The 26,569-nt window shown below is 32.5% G+C and overlaps 13 protein-coding genes and 5 pseudogenes across 18 annotated transcripts, besides 6 other annotated features; 13 read left to right on the top strand and 5 right to left on the bottom strand.

The window, feature by feature from the left end:
* Positions 1-13,756: part of a mobile genetic element that runs on past the window's edge.
* TVAGG3_0697290 (uncharacterized protein) lies at positions 155-817 on the top strand (the record flags this gene model as incomplete). Its single annotated transcript, XM_051243238.1, has 1 exon — positions 155-817. One exon carries the CDS (start codon positions 155-157, stop codon positions 815-817), a length of 663 nt encoding a protein of 220 aa, XP_051089825.1.
* On the top strand, positions 1,200-1,892 carry TVAGG3_0697280 (KilA, N-terminal/APSES-type HTH, DNA-binding family; the record flags this gene model as incomplete). Its single annotated transcript, XM_051243237.1, has 1 exon — positions 1,200-1,892. One exon carries the CDS (start codon positions 1,200-1,202, stop codon positions 1,890-1,892), a length of 693 nt encoding a protein of 230 aa, XP_051089824.1.
* TVAGG3_0697270 (uncharacterized protein) lies at positions 1,995-2,468 on the bottom strand (the record flags this gene model as incomplete). The annotated part of the gene is made up of 1 exon (XM_051243236.1): positions 1,995-2,468. One exon carries the CDS (start codon positions 2,466-2,468, stop codon positions 1,995-1,997), a length of 474 nt encoding a protein of 157 aa, XP_051089823.1.
* Positions 2,559-3,701, top strand: TVAGG3_0697260 (annotated as a pseudogene). The gene has a single exon. A coding segment is annotated over exon 1 (1,143 nt).
* TVAGG3_0697250 lies at positions 3,786-4,289 on the top strand (annotated as a pseudogene). The gene has a single exon. A coding segment is annotated over exon 1 (504 nt).
* On the top strand, positions 4,735-5,792 carry TVAGG3_0697240 (annotated as a pseudogene). Its single transcript has one exon. A coding segment is annotated over exon 1 (1,058 nt).
* Positions 7,151-7,998, bottom strand: TVAGG3_0697230 (annotated as a pseudogene). The gene has a single exon. A coding segment is annotated over exon 1 (848 nt).
* On the top strand, positions 8,296-8,724 carry TVAGG3_0697220 (uncharacterized protein; the record flags this gene model as incomplete). Its single annotated transcript, XM_001329141.1, has 1 exon — positions 8,296-8,724. One exon carries the CDS (start codon positions 8,296-8,298, stop codon positions 8,722-8,724), a length of 429 nt encoding a protein of 142 aa, XP_001329176.1.
* TVAGG3_0697210 (uncharacterized protein) lies at positions 8,752-9,668 on the top strand (the record flags this gene model as incomplete). Its single annotated transcript, XM_051243235.1, has 1 exon — positions 8,752-9,668. A coding segment is annotated over one exon (917 nt), but the record flags the coding sequence as incomplete, so codon positions are not given.
* Positions 10,357-10,815, top strand: TVAGG3_0697200 (uncharacterized protein; the record flags this gene model as incomplete). Its single annotated transcript, XM_001329142.1, has 1 exon — positions 10,357-10,815. One exon carries the CDS (start codon positions 10,357-10,359, stop codon positions 10,813-10,815), a length of 459 nt encoding a protein of 152 aa, XP_001329177.1.
* Positions 10,842-12,137: a mobile genetic element.
* On the top strand, positions 10,938-12,057 carry TVAGG3_0697190 (annotated as a pseudogene). The gene has a single exon. A coding segment is annotated over exon 1 (1,120 nt).
* TVAGG3_0697160 (uncharacterized protein) lies at positions 12,162-12,398 on the top strand (the record flags this gene model as incomplete). The annotated part of the gene is made up of 1 exon (XM_001329143.1): positions 12,162-12,398. The coding sequence occupies one exon, from the start codon at positions 12,162-12,164 to the stop codon at positions 12,396-12,398; it is 237 nt and encodes a 78-aa protein (XP_001329178.1).
* A 318-nt stretch (positions 13,757-14,074) lies between the features above and the next one.
* Positions 14,075-16,174, top strand: TVAGG3_0697140 (uncharacterized protein; the record flags this gene model as incomplete). Its single annotated transcript, XM_001329146.1, has 1 exon — positions 14,075-16,174. The coding sequence occupies one exon, from the start codon at positions 14,075-14,077 to the stop codon at positions 16,172-16,174; it is 2,100 nt and encodes a 699-aa protein (XP_001329181.1).
* Positions 16,175-16,514: 340 nt separating this feature from the next.
* On the bottom strand, positions 16,515-17,726 carry TVAGG3_0697130 (immunoglobulins domain-containing protein; the record flags this gene model as incomplete). The annotated part of the gene is made up of 1 exon (XM_001329147.1): positions 16,515-17,726. One exon carries the CDS (start codon positions 17,724-17,726, stop codon positions 16,515-16,517), a length of 1,212 nt encoding a protein of 403 aa, XP_001329182.1.
* A 65-nt stretch (positions 17,727-17,791) lies between these two features.
* Positions 17,792-18,570, bottom strand: TVAGG3_0697120 (SRY (sex determining region Y)-box family; the record flags this gene model as incomplete). Its single annotated transcript, XM_001329148.1, has 1 exon — positions 17,824-18,549. The coding sequence occupies one exon, from the start codon at positions 18,547-18,549 to the stop codon at positions 17,824-17,826; it is 726 nt and encodes a 241-aa protein (XP_001329183.1).
* A 536-nt stretch (positions 18,571-19,106) lies between these two features.
* Positions 19,107-19,697: a mobile genetic element.
* Positions 19,698-19,699: 2 nt separating this feature from the next.
* Positions 19,700-19,736: a mobile genetic element.
* Positions 19,737-20,914: 1,178 nt separating this feature from the next.
* Positions 20,915-20,952: a mobile genetic element.
* A 1,053-nt stretch (positions 20,953-22,005) lies between these two features.
* TVAGG3_0697080 (serine-type endopeptidase protein) lies at positions 22,006-22,902 on the top strand (the record flags this gene model as incomplete). The annotated part of the gene is made up of 1 exon (XM_001329149.1): positions 22,189-22,890. One exon carries the CDS (start codon positions 22,189-22,191, stop codon positions 22,888-22,890), a length of 702 nt encoding a protein of 233 aa, XP_001329184.1.
* Positions 22,903-23,346: 444 nt separating this feature from the next.
* Positions 23,347-24,453, top strand: TVAGG3_0697070 (phosphoprotein phosphatase protein; the record flags this gene model as incomplete). Its single annotated transcript, XM_001329150.1, has 1 exon — positions 23,347-24,453. The coding sequence occupies one exon, from the start codon at positions 23,347-23,349 to the stop codon at positions 24,451-24,453; it is 1,107 nt and encodes a 368-aa protein (XP_001329185.1).
* Positions 24,454-24,681: 228 nt separating this feature from the next.
* TVAGG3_0697060 (cardiolipin synthase protein) lies at positions 24,682-25,607 on the bottom strand (the record flags this gene model as incomplete). The annotated part of the gene is made up of 1 exon (XM_001329151.2): positions 25,016-25,600. One exon carries the CDS (start codon positions 25,598-25,600, stop codon positions 25,016-25,018), a length of 585 nt encoding a protein of 194 aa, XP_001329186.1.
* A 683-nt stretch (positions 25,608-26,290) lies between these two features.
* Positions 26,291-26,327: a mobile genetic element.
* The last annotated feature ends 242 nt before the right edge of the window (positions 26,328-26,569 follow it).

Below are 26,569 nucleotides of genomic sequence, written 5' to 3'. Positions count from 1 at the left end.
GTAGCGGATGAACTGCAGAAATATATTTTCTTTGAAAAGGTTAGATCTAACCCGATATCTAACCCGATATCTACCCTCATGAATTTTCATGAATTTCCTTAAGATAGAAAAAAATAACGCTGGTTTTATTTTTATTTTGTATGTAAAGACAGTAATGTCAGTCGAAGCAAAAACATTCACGAACAAATCTAATGGCGAAACATTCACAAAAGGCACTTATAACGGTATTGAAGTCTTACGTAGAGACAAGGATGGTTACATTAATGCAACAAATATGTGTCAGCAGTTTAGGAAAGACTTTAGAAAGTTGTTGGAAAATAAGTCCTGGGAAGAGTATTATAAGGCATTTTGTGAAGAATATAGCAACAGTCTGAATTCCGGCGGTTGCTTTTTATACAAAATTCATGCAGGAATTCCTGATGAAATCAAACAGGTTAGAGGAACGTATGTAGACCCAAGACTTATAAACTATATAGCAATGTGGGCTTCTCCAAAATATTGCATAGCAGTTGGAAAAATTATGGACTCCATAGACAAGAAAGTTCATGAGAAGTTAGATGAAGAAGAACTTGAAGATACAGTAGAGAATGCTAAACCTTTATTCGAACAAGAAGTTAGAAAAATGCGCGAAAAACAATTAGAACATGAACGTGAGATATGTTATGGTTATAGAGATTCTCCATACGAACTAGACCAATGGGAACAAGAAGATTTAAAGAGAGAATTTAGAGAATATGAACTCGCTAAGATAGCATTAGAAGCTGCAGAAAAGAAGTTAAAAGTTTGGGGTCGTTTTGTACAAAAATATTGTGAGTAAAATGGCATATGGCATGTGTCAAACCGTTGAGTTTTCACAAAATTTCACGAATTCATAACGTATATCATGTGAAACGTTTATAAAATAACTGGGGTAGAAAAGAGGTTAGATATCGGGTTAGATCTAACCATCTATCCTAAAATATATTTTTATTGAATTCAGCACAAAAATAATGAATTTCATTAGTTAGAAAAATAAAGTTAGTTTTTATTTTTTCGAATTTTTTATTTTGTATGTAAAGACAGTAATGTCAACATCAGAGAACACAACAACTGCTATCGTTCATGAAGCCATTAATGAAGAATATGAATACATACAGTATAACAAACAATTGAGACTCATTCGTTCAGTCAAAGATGACATGTATCAAATGCAAAGTATAATGAATGCTCTTCGTTCTACAAAGCAAGCATATCATTGGTTTGAAAACCAACAGACAAAAGAACTTTTAGAAGAATTTCCTCATATGATTGCTTCCCTCGGAAAACCGAGAGAAGAGATTCCGTACGAAAATCGCAAGAATTTGGCTCCTGGTTTGAAAGGTTATTATGTTCATAGACTTTTAGTAAACGCTGTAGCAATGTGGGCTTCACCTCGTTATGCTTGTTATATTTTCATGATGTTAGATGAACTATATAAAGCAGAACGTGGAGAGATGGAAAAGAAACTTCAAGCAAAAGATGAAGTCATTGAATCCAAAGACAAAAGCATACAGAAAAGAATACCGCGTTCAGTACCAAAAGGAAAGGAAAAGAGTTATAAGTATATGATATATACTGAAGAGTTGGAGAAAGAAGAAGACAGAGATATGGTTATGTTGCATTTAGTGAGAAGAAACAACAAGAGCTTTTATGACCTCGCTAAAATATATAAATCTGACAGAAACCGGTTCTATCGTGAAAACTTACCGATTTCAATGACACCGAATGAATGTGTTAAACAAATAGTTCAAGACACACTTCCTCAAACACACTATGACATCAAAGGTTGCACAATACTTACATTCAAAGAAGACTTACCATTACTGAAGGAAAAAATAACAGAATATTTCGATAACTTCAAAGAGGAAGAATAAACAAAAATAATTTTTTTGTTCAATGCTTTGAAATTATTTTTTACAGTCAGTCAATGACGACTGACTGACTGTTTGGAATTTTATACAAAAATATATTTTTGCTTAAATAGCTTCAGGGTCTATTTCTTCAACCATTTCACTTCCTTCGTCAATGTCAATAGAAGCTTCTTCAACCTTTGGTAAGAATTTCTGTATAACATCTTTGTTCGTTATTGTCTTCAGAGATGAAGGATAATATTTCACAGATGTTTCACCCTTCTTATATTCTTTCTGTTCGGAAAGATTTAAAGCAATACTGAAGAAGTCAATGTTAGAGTTCTTTATGACAGTATAATGAGTATCTTTGACATTCACGAAGAAACTCTTTTGTTTCAAAACTACTGCTAACTCTTGTGAAGTATAACGTTTGCGGTCAATGACGATAGCTAATGGTCTGACATACTGACCAAACTTAGATTCTTTCACAAACTTCTTGTTAAAGATAACATTAACGTTTGCAGCACCATTGAACTCATTCTTGATGGCAGTAGCGAGAGCATTGTATGAAAAGAACTTGCAATCTTGCATGTGTTTCATTAAAATAAAAATATTAAATTATTTTGAAAAATAACTTAAAAAAATCTAATCTAATTTTTTCAAAAAATATTTTTTTATTTCCTACTAAAGATGTATCGGAAGTTGTCTAAGTTAGAACACTCGGAAATAAAACAACTTCTTACAGAAGCTAATATAGATGTTGCAAAGCATTACGCAACAAACAAAAAAGCACTCGCTGACATCCTCAATGACTATAATGGTGCAATAAGTTATGATAGAATTCATGAGTTCATAAAGCCGCAACGCGGCGAGGACGAAGTCCATGCAAGAGCATTTCCTTTAAATGACGTTACTATTGACTTATATCATAGACGTTCAGTACCTCATGAAGTAAGAAGAGAAATGTTTGACATAACAAATGCGAACGTTGGTCATACTCTCTTAAAGCTGCTCTTTCTCATGACGTTCGTCAAGAGATGTTTGAACTTACGAACCCAAACGTTGGTGAAACAAGAAGAGCTGTACCTCATGAAGTAAGAAGAGAAATGTTTGACATAACAAATGCAAACGTTGGTGAAACACGAAAGAGAGACAACACACTGAAACAACAGAGAAGAGAGATGTTTAAAAGTGCTATAGAACAAGTTCGCAAAGCTAATGATGTCATTCGTTCCATTGACGACAAACCAAAAGAAGGTGAGAGATGGTTAAAGAAAGATGAAGAGAATAGGAAGAGAAATGTGAAGTCAGGCAATAGACTCATTGACTTTAACATCGAAGCTTTAGATGAACCAAACAGAGACTACTTACACAAACATTTCGGTAAGGTTTTCATGAGACTCTTAGAGAAAATTAAAATAAACTCCAACAAGATGGATGGTATGTTATAAACTTGGTGGAAAGTATGAATGTTCTACGTTAAACCTCAATAATATTGGAACATTACTACATCAGCTCTTGAAGGAGAACTTTATATCAGAGATAGAAGCAAATGCTGCAGGTATTGTTGAAATGCACTATGACTTCTTCTTGACAAACATAAAGAATCTTACTGAAATAAAGATGTATGATTTAACAGAATATGAAGGCTTAACGATGTCAGATGTAAAGAAAGGCAAACCAAAAAAGAGACCATATAGAGATGAAAGCACACTGACAAATGACCAGAAAGCCATTTTGGAAGCTCTTAAGCAAACAGGAAACCCAGCACTTATAGAAAGCTTTTGGAAAGATAATGGTGAAAAGAAGTTTTATAAGAAGAGAAGCGGTCAGTTCTGGAAGTATCTTTGCACATTACCTATAAATCTTGAACGCTACCAAATCTTCAATGAACTGAACAAAAGAACTGCAACACTTATGACAGAAGACAATTGTTTCGTTTATGCTTGCATTCAGGCTGGAGTAAATGAAGAAACTATTGACCACATGAGAGAAGTCATTCGTGTTAGAGACTTTCCTCAAAGTAAAGTACAAGAAATTTCTGACGCAACAGGTATAGCATTTAATGTTACCATTGGTTATTTCAATGACTCAAGACATAATGAAATAAAGAGATATATACCAAAAGAATGTGAAACTGTTCGAACTATTGACTTACTTCTTGTTGAAGACCACTACATGCTAAACGAAAGATTACCAATGACAACATATTTCATCGAAATATAGAAATCTTGAAGGAGTGTGGTGGAATGAACATTGAGAAACAGATGAAGATTTATACAAAGAGAGAGATAAAATGTAGTTCGTTATGATAGAACAACACCGTTATGGGATGTTATGAAAACATTGTGGGAGTGCAAATATTTCGAACCTATTTCTTATGGAGAACTTTTCACATATACGACTGACTTATATAAACAGAACCTTGCACCATTTAAAGATTTGACATATGCTCCAAAGTATTGTGTACAACTGAAGAAGAAAGCCGAGTCAAAAGAAGTAAATAAATAAATGCAAGTTCATTCCTGAGCACGTTTTCTTTGCTGACTTTGAGTGCAGTACCGATGGCTTTCATAAAGCTTTTAACATATGTTATGACAGTGAAGATGGTTCAGTGAGTGAAAGCATTTGGGGTCAGAACTGTGCAACAGAATTTTTGGAGCGACTTCCTGACAAGAGTTTAATATATTTCCATAACCTCAGTTATGATATAAACTTCATCTTAAGACACATGACAGAAGTGAAAGGAACTCCCATCATTAAAGGTTCACGAACAATGCAAATAACTGGCTTATATAAAGGAAGGGCAATTATTATAAAAGACTCTTACAGTGTTATAAATAAGAAGCTTAAACTATTTCCTGCTATGTTTAACTTACAAACAGGACCGAAAGAAGTATTTCCATACAACTACTACAGCAGTGTTTTGTTAGCAAATGACAACAGAACTGGTGTCATTTCTGAAGCATGTAAGTTTATCCGGATGCGATACATTCATGAAAAACATAGATTCCATCAAAGGTTGCAGAATAGATGAAAACCACTTCGACTTAGAAAAGTATAGCACATTTTATTGCAAACAAGATGTAAGAATTTTAAGAGAAGGTTTTGTTAAGTTCCGCAATGACATATTGAAAGAATTTGATTTAAACGTTTATGACTACGTTAGTATTTGTTCAATTGCTAACAAATTATTTGAGAACAGAGTGTACTTCCCGAATGGAAATTTATATGACCTCTCAAATAAACCAAGAGAATTTATTTCACGCTGTATTCAAGGTGGAAGATGTATGTTGTCAGATAACATTAAACAAAAGAGTAAAGAGAAACTCATTGCTGATTTCGACGCTGTTTCATTATATCCATCAGCTATAGCAAGACTTTATACTTTAGAAGGATTCCAAAGGTTATGAAGAAAGAAATGTTAAGCACAGAGTATCTCATGAGACATTTATTCGATGACGACCAAAAGGAACCCATTGGTGAAAAGTTTATGTCTGGCTTCTTTGTTCTCATTAAGATAACAGAGATTGGAATACATAGACACTTTCCTTTAATAGTTTGTGACCCTGAACTAAATCCAGAACTTAACGTTCCCAGAAGTTCAAACACTTGCTGTTTAATGTATGTTGACCATATAACATTACAAGACCTCATAAAATATCAAGGTGTCAAATGTGAAGTGTTGCAAGGATACTATTACGATGGAAACAGAGATATTAGAATAAGAGATGAAGTAAAGAAGTTGTTTGAGTTAAGGTTAAAGTATAAGAAAGAAGGAAATCCTTTGCAAGAAAATATAAAGCTCATTCTGAACAGTATTTATGGCAAAACTATTCTATCTCCTATTGAGTCAAAAATAACCATAGTAAATGACAAAGATGCTATAAGATATGCCATCAGAAACTACAACCATATAGTGAAGTTCGAAGGTTTGGATGGTTCGATAAAACTATTTTCAAGCTAACGAAAAGCATTTGCAGACACTTTAACTTCTGTCCACTTGGTGTTAATATTCTGTCTATGTCGAAGAGAATAATGAAGAAGTATTCTGTACTGCAGAAGATATGGGACTTCAAATATTTTACCAGGACTGTGATAGCATGCATATTTTCAATGAAGACATACCAAAGCTTGCAGCAGAGTTTAAGAAGAGATACGGTAGAGAACTTATTGGAAAAACATTGGTCAGTTTCATTCTGACTTCGCAGAAATAACACCTGGAAAACAAAGTTTAGCATACAAGTCAATATTTTGTGGAAAGAAGACCTACATAGACTTACTCACGAATGATTTAAATGAAGTTGCATTTCATGCACGTTGTAAAGGTGTCAAACAAGACGTCCTTGCTTTAACAGCTAATGAAATGTTTCCTGAAGCTATACAATGCTATTACAATGAAGATAAGAACATTCACATACCTGTTGGAACATATGACAAAGACTCTGAGTTCAGTTTAATGAAACTTTACAAAGCACTTTATGACGGTAAAGAGATTGGATTTGACTTATGTAAGTCTGCTACACCTGCATTTGAAGAGAAGTTTAACTTCTCAATAACGACTAAAACAAGCTTTATTCGTAAGTTGAAGTTCTGAGGTCATTTATTTTTGTCAGCAATGAGGTCATTCGTGATAAAAATAATGAGGTCATATATTTTTTCATTTATGTATAACCATTGTCTCTCTTAAACTTTGCAATAGACAGCTTTGTTCTTCTTCCTTCTACATCTGTAATGTTTATATAATCTTTGTTATACTGTCTTAAGACATTCATTCGTCTGTATTGAGTTCCCATGAAATAGTAAAAGGCATCTTCACTTGGGACATAGTAGTAGTTCTCTAACGTGTGATATGAGTATTGTATAATTTCAACAGCGTCTTCAGGAAGAGAGTCAACAATGTCAAACCAATAGCCATTTGAACCAGAAATATTTCTCATTTTTCTCTTCTTGTCGTCCATCTTAAGTTCGAGATATGAAAGTCTCCTCTGTCTCTGTTTATATGGTCTACTTCACGAAGTCCTTCAGGGTTCGGAATGAAAGTTTCTGCAACTATTCTATGTTTCATCAGCTTGTGTTTGTTTAAATTTACACAAATATAACCATCTCCTTGGTCAAACTCACTAACAACTCTTTTATTGCTTATACGTCTAATTGGATAAGGGTACTCTGAAAAGATTTCATAGTCATTGTCATGTTCGAGTGTTTGCCAATGTCCTTCACCTTCCATGCCTTTCACTCAAATAAAATTTTCAGAAAAAATAAAACTAGCGTAGATTTTACAATACAGCAATTGTAGAATTTAAGAGTTGTGCTTCAATGTAGAGACAGTCCTTATGGTCTGGAGGTAAGAACACTGGGCAGTTATGGTCATGAGTGGAGAACATGTCTATCCAAAACTCACGATTGAAGCCAGTTAATTTAATATTTAGGGTTTGGAAGTGGTGTAGTTCTCGTATGACCAATGAACTCATTTTCAACGCCCTTACTTAAGTTTGAATATAATATTGCTTGTTTTCTATCCCAAATGCCTGTTACAATCTTTGAAAATTCATTTTTCCTCGGAAGCATTGCATCATAATTGAAAACATTTTTGAAATCATCACTTGGTTCAGAGATTTGAAATCTTATACGTAATGGATTTTCTTTCTCTTTAGCGACTTCATTGAATGGTGAGAATACAATGAATTGACAGTCATGTGTTCCATCTTCATTTTCATTAAATTCATAATGAAAGTCTATAAGTTGTGGCTGACTACCTTCTTCTTTCAGTTGTGCAAGAAACTCACGTAAAGGCTGTAAAGTTTGTACTTCAATGTTGAACTTTTTCTCGAACATCTCATTAAATGAAATCATACATTGTTGCAATGTTGTATCGTCTTTAAAGTATTTGTATATGTGAATGTTTTGGGCGCTTAAAGACTGTTCGTCATTTTCTATCTCGACTTGAAGTATAAAGTCAACCTTTCTGAAAGCACGTGTTATATACATAGATGTTATGCCAATGTACTTCTCTTCATTTATGTTCACAATCCAGTCTGTTGGAAACTTAAACGTTACTCTGTTCCTTTATTTTGACGTCAGGGTTTTCACTACTGAACGCAACAGATAAAGGTATTTGTCTATACATTTAATTCGATAAAAATAACCATTTACTCTTTCTTTGCTTCAGCTTCTTTAGCTTTTGCTTCAGCTTCTTCTCTAGCTTTTTCGCCAGCAGTGGGTTCTTTTGTCTTCCAGCAGCTAATGCAGCAAGTTGTTTTTCACTAAGTTTTCTCTTTGGTCTCTCTGGCTTTTGTTCTTGTTTTTGTTCCTTCAGTTCGGATAAAATTTGCTCACGAATTTCTTTCTTCAATGCTTCAACATCTATTGTCTGAGTCATTTGACTGCGGATAAAAATCTAACTTAAAACTTTAACCGATGTAAAATGAGCTTGTCAAAATCAGAGCGAGAGTCTATTATATTAAATGACGCAAGAGGAATACAACATCCTTTCTATTACGTAAGTCAGAGTAAAGATGGTAAAATATACGTAAGAAAAAGAAAGGTACCATTAGCAAATGCAGAGAGCGACAGCATTAAGGTGCATGGCACCGAGGGCGAAGCCCATATAAAACCTTCTGTTCAAACTGAAAAGTCAATAGAACCAGAAGAAAAGAAGCCAGATGTACTTTCAATAACGAACCAAGAGCTTATTGCAAAGTTCGTGAATTTCATTGAAAAACAAACCGAGTCAAAGAATCCTGACCCGCCAGTGAAAGAAGTTGAGACAAAAGAGAATGTACAGTTCATTGAAAATGTCAAGAAACAACTTCCACCACGAATGCCAAGAAGAAGAGTGAGAATAATGAAGTAAATAGATATTTTTATCTGAAGTAAATACATGCAGAACGAACAGCTAAACGAATTTACTCCAGCAGAGCATATTCATCAGATTCGCTCATATTTCGATATCATAGACAATGCAGTTCAAATTGGTGACACTAATAGAAAATATTCTGACGCAAAGATTCCATCACAACCTGGAACTGCTAAAGATAACACATGGGTAACATTCAATCTCTCACCTCCTGGTGAAAATATGTTGGACCTTTACAATACATTCATTACGTATAAAATGGAAGGTCAATTTATTGTAGATAAAGAAATTGGTTCAGGTTCCAATAAAACAAACCCACCAGGATTTTGGATTGGTTTCGATGACGCTTTCTATGCAGTTGCTGGATATCAAATCCTTGCAAATGGTCGTATCGTATATTCTCAAGACAACGCAAGAGAAGAAGCATATATAACTTCAAACTCACAAACTACCGAACAAATAAAGAAAGTAGATGTTTTCTCAAAGACTCGACATGAAGATGTATGGAGTCATTCGGGAACATGCAGAACAGGACAAATTGTTAGTGGTCCAATTACAGCAGGAAAATCATTTGATTTTAAGCTTCGTTTAAGAATTCCTGTTAGAAGATTCCTTCCATTAGAAGCTATTCGATTTATTCCAGCTTTTGCAGGAAACATTCAGCTTAAAGTAAAGTTCAGTAGCGACGCCTTACAATGCACATCTATATCTGTAAATGATATCATTGCTTTCAATCCAACTCTTAAAGTTGCATTTGCTTCAGATTCAAATCCACCGACAAATAAATTTGTTCCATGGAATGAACCATTCACTATGATAACGAAGGCAGTAGAAGCTAGTGGAACAGTTACTATTACAACTGTAACCCAGCAACTATTTCGAACAAAGATGGATTTTAATGAATGTTTCATTCATCCAAAGTCATTCTCTTTAGACCCTAACATTTATACAGAACTTGTAGAACATTATACAAACGAGGCTTTATGTTTTCCTGTTAAAGTTATGGATTGGATTCCTATGGACGGTTCATTCTCAAAGAATACAGATAGTTCAAGTGCAACATTTACAGCAGCTTATACGCCTATTAATGTTAAAAGTATTTGGGCACTATTTAGAAAGAAAGACAACTATTATGTTAATTTTGAGAACCCTAAGTTTAAATATCTTCAGCTTTCCATGGGAGCTTATGGAAATATGCCTGCAGAACCTGAAAAAATCATATGGACCTGTATTTTATGAAATGGTTGCGAACGCTTGCAATACAAACAATGATATGATAGGATTTAATGAAGATGTTATGAGGTCATTGGTGGATGATGGTAGTGTGGAACATAAATGGGATAGCTATGACAACACATATTTCTTATGTGGTTTTCCAACAGAAGTGGACTTTTGCTTCATGCAGGTCAAACATCTACTGCTCCAATAACATACAAATTGTCTGTTAAAGGACCTATTGAACTAGCAACTGAAAATGTACCAAAGCCACTTATTGGATTTATGAGGGATTGTTGCTTTGCCATTCAGGTGCGTGCTAATGGAATCCCAATAATAAGATTAGATGACTATAACTTAGCTGCGGACGACAGTGAGGAATAAAGGATGAACGTTTATTTTTAAAGCTTATAAATGAGTTCTTCATCAAGCTCTCGTGAACCTTCACCATCTGTGAAACAAACTTTACCAAACGATTATGGAGCACCTATTGAATATTTCTTACGAGCTGCACAATGGCAAAGAGCAGTCTCACCAAGGTTAGGTGTTCCACCAGCTCCTGCCAAAAATAGCATTTGGTCAAGTCCTTATATAAAATATGGTCTCCCACTAGTTTTGCTAGCTACAGCAGGAGCAGTTATGATGTTGAAAAGAAACAAAGCAAATGTTGTAAATAATACTGAAGTAGCTGAAGTTAAACAAACTCCAACACCTTCGCCAAAACCAACGCCTTCACAAGCAAAACCTTCAATGACTCCTGAACCTATGGAAGTACAAACTCCTGTTCAAAAGTCAACTCCAAAACCGACTCCAACATTTAAACCAGAACCTACTCCTCAAATAAATCGTAAAACTCCTGCGTTTCCTTACTGAAAAAATAACGTTATTTTTATTTAATATAGGGTGTCCAAAGGTGCGTTTAGCACAGCGCTCTATATGAGACTATTAAAGGAGATATATGCTGATTATAAATATATAATAAAAAATATGAATATATGTATATGATGAGTATGTTGTATTTTGGCGCCATGCCGGGATATAAAATGAATTTTGAGACAAGAGGCGGTTTCGCGGGAAATTTTGGCGGGATTTTTTCATTTTTTTAATGAATCATAAAGAAAACATCCTCGCTCTTGCAAAAAAATGCAAAGACTGTAAAAAAATCTACGAGACATTGGTAAAATGCTTCGGTATGGATGCTCCTAGCTATTCCACTGTAACGTATCATGTTAGGATGTATCACTTCATGAACAAAAAGGCGCCCATCATAAAAATTGACAAAAAATCGCCGGATCAAAGAAAAATCAAAGCAATTCTTCAAGCGCTAGATGAAGACCCAAGAGCATCACTCAGAAGGATAGAGGAGATGACAAAGATACCATGTACAACAGTCAGTTATTATCTGCACAATTATTTGAACTACAAACTAGCGTATACACGTTGGGTTCCGCACAACCTTAATTCAGTTCAAAAAAAATCTAGAGTCCAATCTTCGAAAGAGCTCCTCTCTATATTGGGTGCGTATCAATCCAAGAAGTTTCGCTTTTTAGTAACAGGGGACGAGTCTTGGTTTCAATATGCAACAGAAGTCAAAATCATGTGGATCCCGAAGGATGAAAATCCGCAAACATTCCGAAGAAAAAAAATTGACACACCAATGATGATGTTCGTTTTTTGGGGCGTGAATGGCATCATCGCAATTGATATTCTTCAAAAACCTAATACGATGAATGCTCAGTATCTAATTGACAATGTTCTTACTCAAATTATCAATTCTGATGAGTTTGAGAAATCCAAACAAAAAAACAAAAGTTTGCAATTCATTTTGATAATTCAAGAGTTCACAAAATCATAAAGTAATGAATTACTTGGTGAAACAATGTCAAAGTTGTTCCAAACCCAATTTATTCACCTGATATTGCACCCTCTGACTTTTATTTATTCGGCACGCTAAAAAAGAGAGCTGAAGGACGCGAATTCGCGAGTCCAGATGATCTTGAAAATTTTGTAAGAGAGCAATTTGAGCAATTTTCTCATGATGATTTAAAGCGTGTCTTTCAAGCCTGGATCGATCGCTGCGAACGCGTGATTGAATCCAATGGTGATTATATTTAAATAAACTTTATATATATGTAACTTGTTTATTTCTATTCGCAGTATTCAGGTTTGTGCTAAACACACCTTTGGACACCCTATATTAAAATTTTTATTTGATTGAAATGACGACTAAAGTCACTGAAGCAATGAAACAAAAGTTTTTGGTAGAATACATTAAATCAGGAACTATTCCAGAAGGTTTTTACGTTCATACTATGAAGGATGGTAGAGTTCAGTTTAGAAAGATAAAGCAACCATTAGATAAAGAAGGAATTTTGAGAAAGATTAAACTTCATGAGGACAACATTGCTGAACTTAAGAAGAAGTTAGAAGAGTTGGATAAACGAAGAGAGTTATAAAGCAATGAGAATGTTTATGTTATGAGAAATTTTTAACGTTAGTTTTATTTTTACTGAAAATTTTTATTTGGATGTAATGACGAAAACTATTGAGATAACAAACTACAACGGTCATGAGTTCAAGAATTTGTTCTTCGTTCCTCGTGAAAATACATTCTATCAGATACGAGGGAGAAAGGGTAAAGTTAGTTTGAGCGTTTACGACAACAAATATAATGGGAGATATATAAAAGCAATAGATACAACCGGTAAGCGTGTTTCATTAGCTTTGTCAAAACTTACATACATTTATTTTGACAGTGATTTTGACCTATATGAAGAAGAAAGTGAGTCAGAAGATTATGAGCTGTTATGTGAAGCACAGCAATGGGAGGAGTTGCAATACTTTTGTAAGTGAGAACGTTTATTTTTTCATTAGTGAGGTGAAGTGGTTGGTGGTTTTGTAAATATTTAAGGTTAAGTTAGTGTTGTCGTTTGTGTTGTAAAATATACGTTAACGGTTTTGTAAAGTGTCAAATTCACATATAATGGGTAAGGAGGCGCGCAGTGCCTCCGTACCCAAGATAGTCATACTAACTACCCATCTACCCTAAATTTATTTTTGTGCTATGTTTTCATACGTGTGAGGGTGGTGATATCATTTATTTTTAAGTTTGTTTTTTTATAAATGACAGAACAAAAATATAACATTTCTACTCAGCAGGAATGAGACCCTTACTGACTATGTATTCGTTTAATGCTTGATGAAAACAATGGTACATATTATCGTATGGGTATACACAACGTCTGTTTCCATCGTCGTCGTATATGTAGAGCTCAAATCCAGTCCAACCTTCTTTTGTACAATATGTAGCTTTATTTAAGTATGCATTTATGTAGATAAGGCAATTTTCTTCATCGCTCCAGAAATAATTTTTGTTCTTTGTTGAAATAGTTTTCGTTCCTCTGCGACCATAAGGAATGTATGCAATGAACTTTGCGTCATAAGGGATTGTAATATATTCAGGGTTTCTTTCATCGTCAATGGGTCTATCTTTGTTAAAATGCATGTTTCTCAGTTTTACTTGAGTTTTGAATAGTTCACGGAAACGTTCTGGGAAAGAGTCATAGTAAATGTAGTCAGACATGTCTTTGTAATGAAATAAAAAATTAAAAAAAATAAAAATAAGGTTATTTTTATTTAGTGAGGACGGTAGTGAATTCGTTAGTGAAGTCGTTTATGTGTCAGATGGTTTTGTAAATATTTAAGGTTAAGTTGGTGTTGTGTTTGTGTTGTAAAATATACGTTACCGGTTTCGTAAAGTGTCAAACTGTTATCTTGGGTAAGGTGGAACGCAGTGCCGCCGTACCCATGATAGGTATATTAATTACGTGAACCCATATATTTGATTTCATCCAAGAAAACCTTTTTCAAATGGATTTGTTGATCAGATTAATACGCAGCATATATATTTAACCTAATTTTATCTGAAAATTATGATGCACTGTAGCAATTGAGGCAATTATGGAGATGATGTTGAATTTGTTCGTTATTGAAACAATTGAGCAAAAAATTTTCAGAGATATAAACAATTTCAAATCACGAAATACAGTAAATTTCAGTAAAGATTATGATAGTATATAAAATTTCGAAAATTTTATATAAAAAAGTTAAACGTAAGCAGAAGATTCACACCATGAGCCAAGAAGAACAATCCATGAATCTTCAAAGTTACGGAAGCGGGGATAGTAGGATCGATGAAACACAATTTACACCCGAAGAACTCGAAATTATTAAAAATGAACAACCATCATTTGACTTAATGCAGAAAATCAGTAATTATGTACCACGTCAAGAGAGGCAAGAAAGTAGTAATATCCAAGATGACCAAATTTCAAGCCAAAATAGCCTTCAATTAAATAGTAACGAATTTTCCGGAATTCAAGTACATAATGATTCAGAATATGAGCAAGCAATACAGAATTTCGAACAACCTCAAGATGAAAGCGGAAATTTCGTTTCAATGTTTGGTGTTACCGAACCTGGCCAAGTTAAAATAAATTACACTGGCCAAGCCAACCTTGCGATAGAGAATACTTATCCATACCTCGAGCGCCCTCGTATAGAAGGACAGGAAGGACAGGAGGAAGAAGAAGTTTCGAATATTCCTCTTGAGGAAGAGCTTTTGTCTTCTAGGACAATGGCCCTTACTGTTAGTGCTCTCCTAGACAATATTATGAAAGAAACAAAGCCAGATTTAAGTTCCGAATCTTCGAAAATTAATTTGACAGAAGAAAACAGCGCACGGCAAGAAGAAAAAGCAAAGAGATTAGCTGCGCAAGCTTCTGCAGCCGAAAGATTATCAAAACCAAAACCGAAGAAATTACCTCTCGAAGAATTACCACAACCTAAAACAGCGAGAAAGCGATCAAAGAAAGAGCAAGAGCTAGCAGCAGAAAGATTATCGAAAGGCCATGCAATTGCTCAAATAGATATGCCAGAAGTAACTCCGATTCCTTTTCAATTACAAACAAGAAAACACAACCAACAAACAAAAATCAAAGTCGTTAGAGCTGAATCAGAATCATCTGCCCGTAGAAACGAAACTACTGCTAGAACGAAAACTGCAAGATCAAACGATCAAACAAGATTTAATCAGAATAATTTATATTACGATGACCAAGCCTACGTCGAGAAAGCTCCAAAAGACTTTGTAGATATGCTTTCTGGCAAAACTCCTCGTCCATCAACTTCTATTAACCAAACTTACAAAAAACGAGAGGTTGAAAGTAGATTTACCCACAAAGAAATATCAGAAATGGTTGATAAAATCATTAGTGGTAAGAAAATGAAGATCGATGATCCAGGAACGATAGCAGATGTTGTCAACGAACTTACTAACCGTAGAATTGCAGCTCTGAACAAAAGTGATTACTTGGAAAGCTTGAAATTGCAGAAATTGGCCGATGAAATGAAAACACAGTTCAGATTAAGAGATAGAGAACAATTTCATCAGGATTATATGAATGATCTCAATAGTAGATTGGAAGATGCCAAGAAATCACTCAAAAAAGCAGAAGAAGAGTGGAAAGATAAAGAAAAAGCTTTAATTCAAGCTCAAAAAGAGAATACAGAGAAAATTGAACAGAAAATGGATGATGAAATGGAAGATCTCGAGTATAAATGGCAATGTCCAGAGACTACAAGGCGATTTTCTAAGAAATCTCCACAATTATTAAATCAACAGTTTATTGAGAAGAATTTGGCTCTTATTGGTGATTTAGTTGGTGCCGCAAAGATGCAAAAAGTCGTTCAGAAGACAGAAAAGATCGAAGCTGAATATAAATACAATGATATGCAATCATCCTTCGAAAAAGAGCGTAAAAACTTAATAGATCAACAAGACCAAGCATTAGAACATCTTAAAAATGCTCAAACTTTGGAGTTCTCCACATTTACAAAGCAAAAAGAAGAAAGTATTGGAATAATTAAGCGAAGAATCGCTACATACGAGAGAATTATCAACGATGACAAAGATATTGACAAATTCTGTGCCAGAAAATTCAAAAGGAATGCAGATGTCGTAGTTCCAATGACAGTTACAGCAAATGGAGGAGATGACATCCCAACAAACGGAAAAGTAAGGGCAACACCTATAAATCTCAATGGAATAATGAGTTTTAGAGAAGCTCCTGTAGCAAGCCCACTTCAATTACCTACTCTCAAAATAAAGAAAACCTCAAGAAAAGCAAGAGTCAAAAAACTGACAAACACAAAAGGTGACACTTCTTTCTGAATTTTTGTACGATAAGGAATATGCGTACATATAAAGGGATGGAACCTTGGAAGTTCAGCATCCCTTTATTATCATTATTTTCGTTATTTGTTTTAATTTTTAATTCATTTTGAATGTTTTATAGAGTTTCATGAATAAATTCTTATTTGTTTGTTTTACTTTTCACAACATTATCTATCTATATCCTCGATCATTCATATAATCATATGTTTTGATGAATTGTTTCGCATATCTTGGTGAATCATATGTTAATTCATCAGAATATTCAACTAAATCATATAAAAGATCGAGTTATTTCAAAGATAACATTTAATAAAGATTTAAAGATATAAAAACTACATTATATAATGTCTTTTGCGGCATCTCCGCGTTTTCTGGCAGCTCTCTTGTCATTTTCATCTAAAGGTATTGAACTAAGAACAAGAGGAGATGTATTCTTACGGTTTCTAAGTTTTTCTAATTTTCTCTTTCTTGAACCCTTTTTCCACAAAGATTTTGCGGCCAATGCTATAACTAATATTACAAATATTATGATGCCGCACAAAATAAGCCTTGGAGTTCTATCTGAGTCATCAATTACTATAATCATCTGTTCTTCAGTCCATTTTTGACGCTCAAACGATAATGATATATTTACAACACCCGGTGACATTTTAGGAACAACAAAGACTGCTGTGTCATTTGATGTCCTTGTACCTGTAACAATCAAATCTTTGAATTTACAATAGATCAAACCAGAAATGTTCTTAGAAACGGTTATATATATTTGGTCACGTCCTTTGCAACTAACTTCAGTGGTAGAAATATTTACAATCTGGAATTTGGCTTTTGTTTTAGTTACGTAAGGAGTAAAAGCTTGGGTTGCTTCCAATGTTCTTGTATCTGATGATGTATGAGATGATTCTTCTGATTCGTCTTTAAAAAATGGATTTTCGAAATCTTTATTTTCTTTCAAAATTTCATTGTCTTCTTTGATCATTGATTCGTAGTTTATAATTGGTGGTTCTCCTAAAGATACGACTGGTTTTTGAGTATGTAATGGATCTTCTTGAAAATCTGTATCTGTTTGTTGATTTGTATCGATATTTGTATTAATTGTTTCGGGTTCGATATCATGCATCTGAGAAAATTCCTCTTTTGGTGGTTCATTTAGAGTTTGCTGGGTATTTTGAGAGTTCGTATCTAAATTGTTTTGATTTTCTTTGTAATTTTCATCTATTAAACTTTCCATATCAGAATTTCCAGATTCTTCCATTTCTTCATCATTAATATCTTGATTGAATTTCATTTCTTCGGAATCTGGAGTATCTTCGGGTAAAATTTCGTGACTATATTCAATATTCAATGTTTCGTTTTCTGATTCATCGTCAATTATATTTTCTATAACGCTTTCGGGAGATTCAACAAATTGAATTTTTTTAATGGCCTCTAATTCACTTGAATCTGCAGTGGGTTCGTTTTCATTTATTACATCGCTCGATTCTGTAAGTTTTGAAGCTGCTTCTTCCGCAACAGATTGATGGATGAAAAAGAATAAACACAATAACAACATTATGGCAAAACATCGATAAATAAAAAATTAAATGTATAACAAATTAGAGTAGTTTACCAATACAATAAATCGAACATAGTTAAAAGAATTTATCTGACTAAATTGGGTTTGGCATCATTCCATACATAGGTTGACTTATTCCTGAGATTCCACCATATGGAATCAATTCTGGTTGAACAGGTATATATTGCGTTTGAGGAATTGAAAATGTTGGAATCTGAGGTTGAAACTGGTAAGGATATTGAATTGGAGGCTGAGAGACAGGTTGAGGTTGCAACAATGGTTGCAATTGGATTTTGGGAATGTTCTGGGGCTGATTTAGGATACCATTGTTTTGATTATATGGTTGCGGAGATTGTTGAGGAATTGGTGAAGGAAAAGAATTTATTGGAACACTCTTAGGAATTGCGGGCTCAGGAGATAACATAGATGGTGTTATACCGTTAGGATTTTTCGCAATTAAATCATTCAGAGCACGTTTCCTTCTTGCTTTTTTGTAAGTATAATCCGGGTGTTCGGCCTTAAAGATTTCCTGCATTTTAGCACTCCGATGCTTGAATTGCAATTTGATATCGTTTGGTACTTCTTTCCATAGTTTGCCCAACAGAGTACTAATATCTGTATTGGACATGCTCGGGTTTTCCTGGCGAATCCTAATTCGCATTTCTCTCGAATATAGCATAAAGGCATTTAGAGGACGCTTTGCCTGAGAGTCAGAAGTAGGAGGAGAGTGCGTTTCTGGTAAAGCTGGGGGCGGGATAGATGGTTGTGTCCATTGGGCGGGTGTGGAAACCGGCGGATAGACGGATTGCCCTATAAACATCAAAAAATTTTTAGAATAATATGTAAACCATTGAATTTTTTATAAAGTTTTGAAAAATTGTAAAATTCTCAAATGTGTTGCATGCTAAGTAGTGTCAACAATAGAAATTGAGAGCCTATTAATCGTCGAGGAAGTACGATTATTTTTTGGGCGAAAAAGTATCTTAAAATATGATTATTAATATGTTTTTAAAATAAAAAATTTGAAAGTTAATTTGAGATTCTCATATAATTTTTTGAATGAAAAAAATAAATATAGTCTATATTCTCAGAGACTATATCCAATTGTAAGCAGAAATACTAACTTTCTATCCGCTATATATAATGAAATTTGAGAGAGTGCATTTGATAATTTCTGAAGATCTTCTGCAAATAACGTAATCCTTTGGAATTTATAAATGCGAAATCTTGCATTTTCTTATTACTTTTTAAAAACAAATACAAGATGCTATTTTCGTTGAAGATTCAATAATTTCAAATTTTGTGTTGTTAATTCAAAAAATATACTCAATAAATATTGTCTCTAATGTATTTCTATTTAATTCATATTTTCTTAAGGGTGCACACGAGAGGATCATGTAAACTTCAGAATTTAGAACCTTATTTTAGGCATTATCTTGGCTACCTATTTAGGCTCGAAAAGCAAAAAATGTCAAAAAATACAACTTGAGTCCATTATGACCCTTTCATGGAGGTAGTTTTTATCCGCTAGTATTTTCCCTTTGAATCTCTTTACAATTCGAAATCAAATTCAAAACTCAGTAGAAGAAAGGAAGAATCGACTTACTACGGTTGTAATACGAATAAATACATATATTTAATTATTTTTATTTACATAATAATTGTTTGAAGCTCATATTCCATCAAATTTTTAAATAAAAACATTAAAATGTTGAAAATGTTCATATATTTTAATAGGGTTTTGGCACTTTATTGAGGAATTACTACATACATAGTCGAACTGAACTTGATATTTTGAAATTTAAATTATTTATCAAAATTAAAATTTAACTTGAAATTTATAATTATTTAGTCATATTTTGCATAATTCTAAGTAGATTTTGTAAAAAATCAAGAAAGAAAAATTTTAACGTGCTTTATTTTTTCTTTTTTATAATAATACATATTATTATATAATTTAACATATTCTGTAATAAACAGAAATTCATCAAAAGTGACAGCTCTCAATTTTTTGATATTTGTAAATTCTAAATTGAATGAGAAAAATGAAATAATACTAAACATAATACAATATTCTAGATTTAATTATAATTAGGGAAAAGTTAGTTTTGAGAGTACTTTTCATAGGCATATAGAATGAAATCTTCTGAAAAATAATATCACATAAACTCATATTATTTTCTAATATATAACTATTTTATATAAAAATCAAATTCAATGATCTTAAAAGCGAAGGATAAACCTCAAAATTTACGAATATAATGAGTGGGAATATAATGCTTATCTATCATAAAACCATATGAAATATCAATTTTTGCTTTACGCCTAATTTTTGACGACAATTAGCAAAAAATGTTAAATGTTAACACTCAGTCCATTTGAATATGAAAAATAAAATTGACTTTGATTAAATGTTTTTATTTATCATGCAATTCTTCTTGCGACCAAAGATTTGAATAAAATTTCAAAAAAATAAGATAGCTTAAAAAATAATATACGGTAGTGTTTACTAATAGATGAATAGTATATAAATTCTATTAAAATGGATTTGATACAAAAAAATATATAAAATTTGTTCATAAATAAAATCGTTTTAAATTACTTCTTCATTTAAATTATAACAATTATTTTTGGTTTTATATTTTTTTGGATCAAATCCATTTTAATAGAATTTATATACTATTCATCTATTAGTAAACACTACCGTATATTATTTTTTAAGCTATCTTATTTTTTGAACTTTTATTCAAATCTTTGGTCGCAAGAAGAATTGCATGATAAATAAAAACATTTAATCAAAGTCAATTTTATTTTTCATATTCAAATGGACTGAGTGTTAACATTTAACATTTTTTGCTAATTGTCGTCAAAAATTAGGCGTAAAGCAAAAATTGATATTTCATATGGTTTTATGATAGATAAGCATTATATTCCCACTCATTATATTCGTAAATTTTGAGGTTTATCCTTCGCTTTTAAGATCATTGAATTTGATTTTATATAAAATAGTTATATATTAGAAAATAATATGAGTTTATGTGATATTATTTTTCAGAAGATTTTGTGTTCTTCTTCAAAATTTTATTTTTTTATTAAAAAGAATCTTGACAAAATATACATTTACTTTAATTAATATTTAAAAACGTGCTCTATCAAAAGTTCCAAAAATTCAATATTTTAGCTTTTCTGAGGTGTCACTTTTGATGAATTTCTGTTTACAACAATTCATAATGTTTCGCCCTTTCAAAAATATAATCCTCCTCCTCTCAAATAAACGTACATACGGGTGGCCTCTTTTTTCAAAAAATTAAAATTTGAAATTTTGGGCTCAAATATTAGAGATTTTTTCAACCTTCAACGATATCTGTTGTCTATATCAGACCTCCTTTCTTTTTGATACTTAACATTGTTCCTAAATCTTAGCCGTTAAGGCTATTCTGAAAATATTTTTTTTTCGAAAAAATTCGAAAAAAATTCTTAAAATTCAAAAATCCCTTAATTCCTGAGGATTTTGGAAAAAAGTTTTTACATGAACATGTGTATATTATATGAAGTATATTGATAAGGTAAAAATCAATTTTTATTGCATATTCATCGAGAAAATAAACTAACGAATCCCTCAAAATTGAGAGGGTAATCCTCCTCCTCTCAAATAAACGTACATACCGGTGCACCCCTAATTCATCAAAAATTCGAAGTTCAAATTCACAAATGCCCAGAAAATCAAGAACCTATTACAACTTCGAGTGTTTATATTTTAACCAATATAGAATTAGAAATTATCACGACGGAAAAAAATTGAATTAAAAAATATAGCATAAATCATGATTCATCAGTTGGTTATAGATTGAACACATAATATTGTATTTATTCTTGATAGCCAATTTTAGAATTCTTGAAAAAAAAATTTGATTCTCAATTATACTTTATTTTCACTAAAAACGTCTATTATCGTATTATACTGGTAATGTTTTTGTATTACTCCACAATCAATCTCTATTTTTTTACATTTGATCATATTTCTTGCCTTATTATGGAATTAGTCTAGTTGAAACAACGAGAAAAGTAAAGAAAAAACAAGAATCAAATCTATAAGCATATTCTTCATACCCATTTTTGATATCAAAAGGAAATTTGAAGAGTTTCCCAGAGTTTTCTGTTAGGACTATCAACATTTTTGAATGAAAAATGAAGTACACTGATTTCACTTTACGAATGAGTCATCACGATATGGCCTATTATGTCAATTTTTTTTATTCAATTTCTTCACCAATTCTCTATATCTCGGTTCTTTCAGGGATCCGTTTCTCAGGCAGTTGTTAAGGGTGAACTCTTATTATGCAAAACAATTGAATCACTTCAAAAATAAAAGAAATTTTCCATGTTCAAAACAATTTTCTATTTTCCAGTTGTTCAAATTTCTAATTTCATGTATTATCAATAAAGACGAATATTCATTATGCAAAACAATTGGACCTATTCGACAGGTGGAGTTACTTATCTTGTTAAACACAAAAATTTTAAGATATCATGGAATGATCTTGGCATTGGATTATATTTACGTGTTGATGATAATACTGAAAAACAAGGTAGGTCAGGAACAGTTACAAATGGAGAAGTTTCAATTTCAGTTTCTTACAAGTTGTTTCCAGATGTTAACTACATCAACATCATCCACACAGTTACAAACAATGGAGATAAAAATCATGAAGTAGACTTTCTATGCTATTCAGACATTGCTATTGAAGGAAGTGATGGATCTGATGGTGATTACTGTCCAGAACGAAACATTGAAGGAAATCGAGGTGTTGAATTTATCAACAAAGATAGAACAGTTCGATTTCTTCTTCGAGATTTCCCTTTTGTTACAAATGTTGATACTTATTCATATAAAAATTGTCCTGGAGAGGGATATTGGAGTAATTGTACAGAATACAAATATATTTCATCTGGTGCTAGTATTAGATTTTCATGGCAAAATCAACAAATTAAATCTCATGAATCTAAAAACTATTCATATTCCATTGGAATGGGTGAATATAATCCAAAGATTGAACCAAAACAAACAGAAATCATTGATGATAATGAAAACATTCCTCAATTTCTTTATTATTATCACATCTTTTTAAATTGTATTGTTTTTATTGTAGTTGTATCGTAAAAATGAAATTATTTTATCATTCAAGTTAATTATGAAATATAAATTATGAAATATTTCTGAATTCATCTTAAAAAAGCATTTTTTAATCCATATTTCTTGAAATTTATTCAAGGTGAATATAGATAAACTCAAATATTTACGATAGATACAGAATACACTTGTTGTCAGAAGGATATTTTTTATTGTTTCCATTGATTAAGCTCCTTTTGAATTCCTTCTAATATCTATTATCACTGCTTCAAAATTTTATGGTCTTGAACTTTTTTGAGGCTTATTTGACAATGAATTCAGAGAATGATCTCGAGCTTAACGTACAGAAAAATTTCTCATAATTATTTGAAGTAAAAATATCCCTAATAACATTCCGAATCTAATGATATAAAAATTACAATGCACATTTCAGCATTGAATTTTTTTTTTCAGAAACTATACGTTTACATTCAAATTTCAAAAATCATGAATAGCGACGCAATGGACGAAATCGTATTCCAAATCCTTCTTCGCAGAATGGGAAAGAAGAAAAGATACATCAAGCCAATCACAAGAGATCAAATTCACGATCTTCTCATTAAAACCAGAGAAACATTATCAAAAGAACCATTTCTTTTAGATTTAAAAGCAGATATTGTAATTGTTGGAGATCTTCATGGCAATGTTGACGATCTAATACGCATTTTCGAAAAGTTACGCTATCCTCCAGCAAGAAGATATTTATTCTTGGGAGATTATGTAGATAGAGGAGAATGCGGATTCGAAGTCATGCTTTTACTCTTCGCGCTCAAAGTTAAGTTCCCTGAACACATCTTTTTATTAAGAGGAAACCACGAATGCGAATCTCTCACAGGTGTTTATGGATTTCATCATGAAATGCTCGAAAAATACGATCAAGTCATATATGAAGATTTCATTGAGACATTCTATGAAATGCCCTTATGTGCTTTAGTTGGTCAACGAATCTTTTGTGTTCATGGAGGCATTTCTCCCGAAGTTATCAGCATTGATGAGCTTAGAAAACTCGAGAAACCTTACGAATTTCCAACATCAGGCGTTATTACTGATCTTGTTTGGTCTGATCCTGATGTCGAAGTTGAAGGATTTGTACCAAGTACACGAGGATGCGGTTATCTATATGGACCAGAGGCATTAGATGCTTTTCTCGCTGAAAACGACATTGATCTCGTTGTCCGTTCCCATGAAGTTTGCGATGAAGGCATTTATTGGCCTTATGCTGCAGAAGAAGATTATGCTGATATGTGCGTAACAATCTTCAGCAACACAGACTACTGCGAAAGAGCAAACACTGGTGCAGTTCTTTGCGTTTCAGAAGACTTGACTGTTACAGTGGAAATGCTCGAAATGGTCTTCCCAGAAAGCAAAAAGAAGAATATTCTTTTGCCTTATTGGCTTACTGATTTCATCACAAACAAAGAAAGTGAAAGGCAGAAAATCCGAAACGCTAAGAAGATGGCTGAAAATGCAGATCCAAATCATGATGACTTAGAAACTAAAGTTATTACAACACCTCCACCCCAAGTTTCCGGATCTGCCCAAAATGAAAATTAATCTTCTTCGAATTTCTTTTATCATGAGACTTATTTCTGTATATTGTTTTTAAATATGTTATAAACGTTAGTTTGTTAACTTATATCATTTCCATTTGATAATTTTATCAAACTTTTTCTCCATTTCGGAGCTATATTCATTAAAAATACCAAACTATAGCTAAGACAATTCGTTTAATAGTCAAACAAGAGAAATAACTCATCATATTCAGATTTGATTGCAATAGTTCGAAAATCGATCATATTAACAGAAATATGATCAAAAACACATCCTGGTAATGAGGTATTGCAATATTTTTTGAAATGATCATCGAAATTACGAAGCGAACAATTTAATCTGGACCAGTGTAAACAAATTCACAGATAGACATACAATAGGCAGCACAAGCTAAATTGTTTTTTGAAGGTTCGGAGAGATTATCTTTGATCGCAAGATCTAAATCATCTTTTTTTTGTTCGTGACTTCCAAGTACGATAGTTTAAAAAAGCTTACAACAAATATGTTTACAAAATAAGAATGTTTAAAATGAGATACATTGACTTGTTATCAAATAATAAAACAGTTACAAGTCAGAAAGAACTGATCTATAGTTGAGAATGTACTTAACACCAGAGAATGCTGTAAGGAATGAGAAGATGCAGAAAAGGAATACACCTGTCTTACGGAAATAATCCAAGTGAGAATTGTCGAAATATTGTGGGAAATCGGAGATTGCAGAGAACCAAGCAAGAAGTGTGATTGTAGAAGTCATTTGGATGGCTGTCTTGAATGTGCCAGCGCTTTCTGGGGAGATGGCAATCTTCTTGGCAGCTGCAACAGAGCGGAAAGCAGTAATAAGGAATTCTCTAAGAACAATCATGATGATAAGGAAAACTGTCCATTGTGGAACAATCTTCAAGAAAAGCATTGTCACAAAAGTACTGATCATGAAAATTTTGTCGATAACGGCATCAAGGTATTGTCTGAGTGGGGAACGGACTTTGCGTCTCTTAGAAAGATGGGCTTCGAGCCAATCAGTCCAAGCTCCGAAAACAAATGTAAACAAGGATGTTGTTGCTGAGTATGGTCTAAGAGAGTAGAGGAGACCAATAATAAGGAAGAGAATGGGGATACGGAGAATCGTGGCTGTGTTGGCAAGATTTACCATATTTAAATGATTGTATGGTTATTAATTGAGAGGAGGATAAAAGCCAATTTATCATTGAATTTCGGTTTTTCAATGTACATTTGAAGAAAATTTTTATTCTAGTATTTCAAACTATTCTATAACTATAGGAAAAAACGAATATTCGTAATTTATGCACTTTTTTCGGAAATAACATTTTTCTTGGAGCCAGTATAGCAACAGTTATAATATTTACCTCTGGATTTTTTTATTTTGAAAAGGTTGAATATGGTTGAGAAACGGAAAAATCAAAATTTATAATACAATCCATTTATAATCGTTTTGACTTTTATGATCTTGCATTGAATTGACAAATTGATTCAAATTTTGAATGCATGATGGGAATTCAAATAAAGGAGAAAAACAAATCATTTATTGCGTGAATCAGAATTATAAAGGCATTAGATTTTCCTACATGGCGATGATACAATTTAGACATTTAGATAACAAATATTTAACCCAGTTGTAATTGGAGAAATCGTAACTTTTATATAACGTTAGAAACACATCTATATTGTGTCGTATACATAATGACAATTAAAGCAATCATCAAATTATAATACAGTTATGATTTGACAACGAGATTTGAGGGAGAAAACTATATTTGCCAAGATGAATAAACATGAAATATTCTGGTTGCATAGATGATGTGCTATGAACATATGTATTCTGTAATAAACAGAAATTCATCAAAAGTGACAGCTCTCAATTTTTTGACATTTGTAAATTCTAAATTGAATGAGAAAAATGAAATAATACTAAGCAGAATACAATATTCTAGATTTAATTATAATTAGGGAAAAGTTAGTTTTGAGAGTACTTTTCATAGGCATATAGAATGAAATCTTCTGAAAAATAATATCACATAAACTCATATTATTTTCTAATATATAACTATTTTATATAAAAATCAAATTCAATGATCTTAAAAGCGAAGGATAAACCTCAAAA

The sequence above is a fragment of the Trichomonas vaginalis genome, chromosome III (assembly GCF_026262505.1).
Source record: "Trichomonas vaginalis G3 chromosome III, whole genome shotgun sequence".
NCBI lineage: Eukaryota > Parabasalia > Trichomonadida > Trichomonadidae > Trichomonas > Trichomonas vaginalis.
Note: the sequence above shows the minus strand (reverse complement) of the source record. Positions and strands in the feature narration are given on the sequence as shown.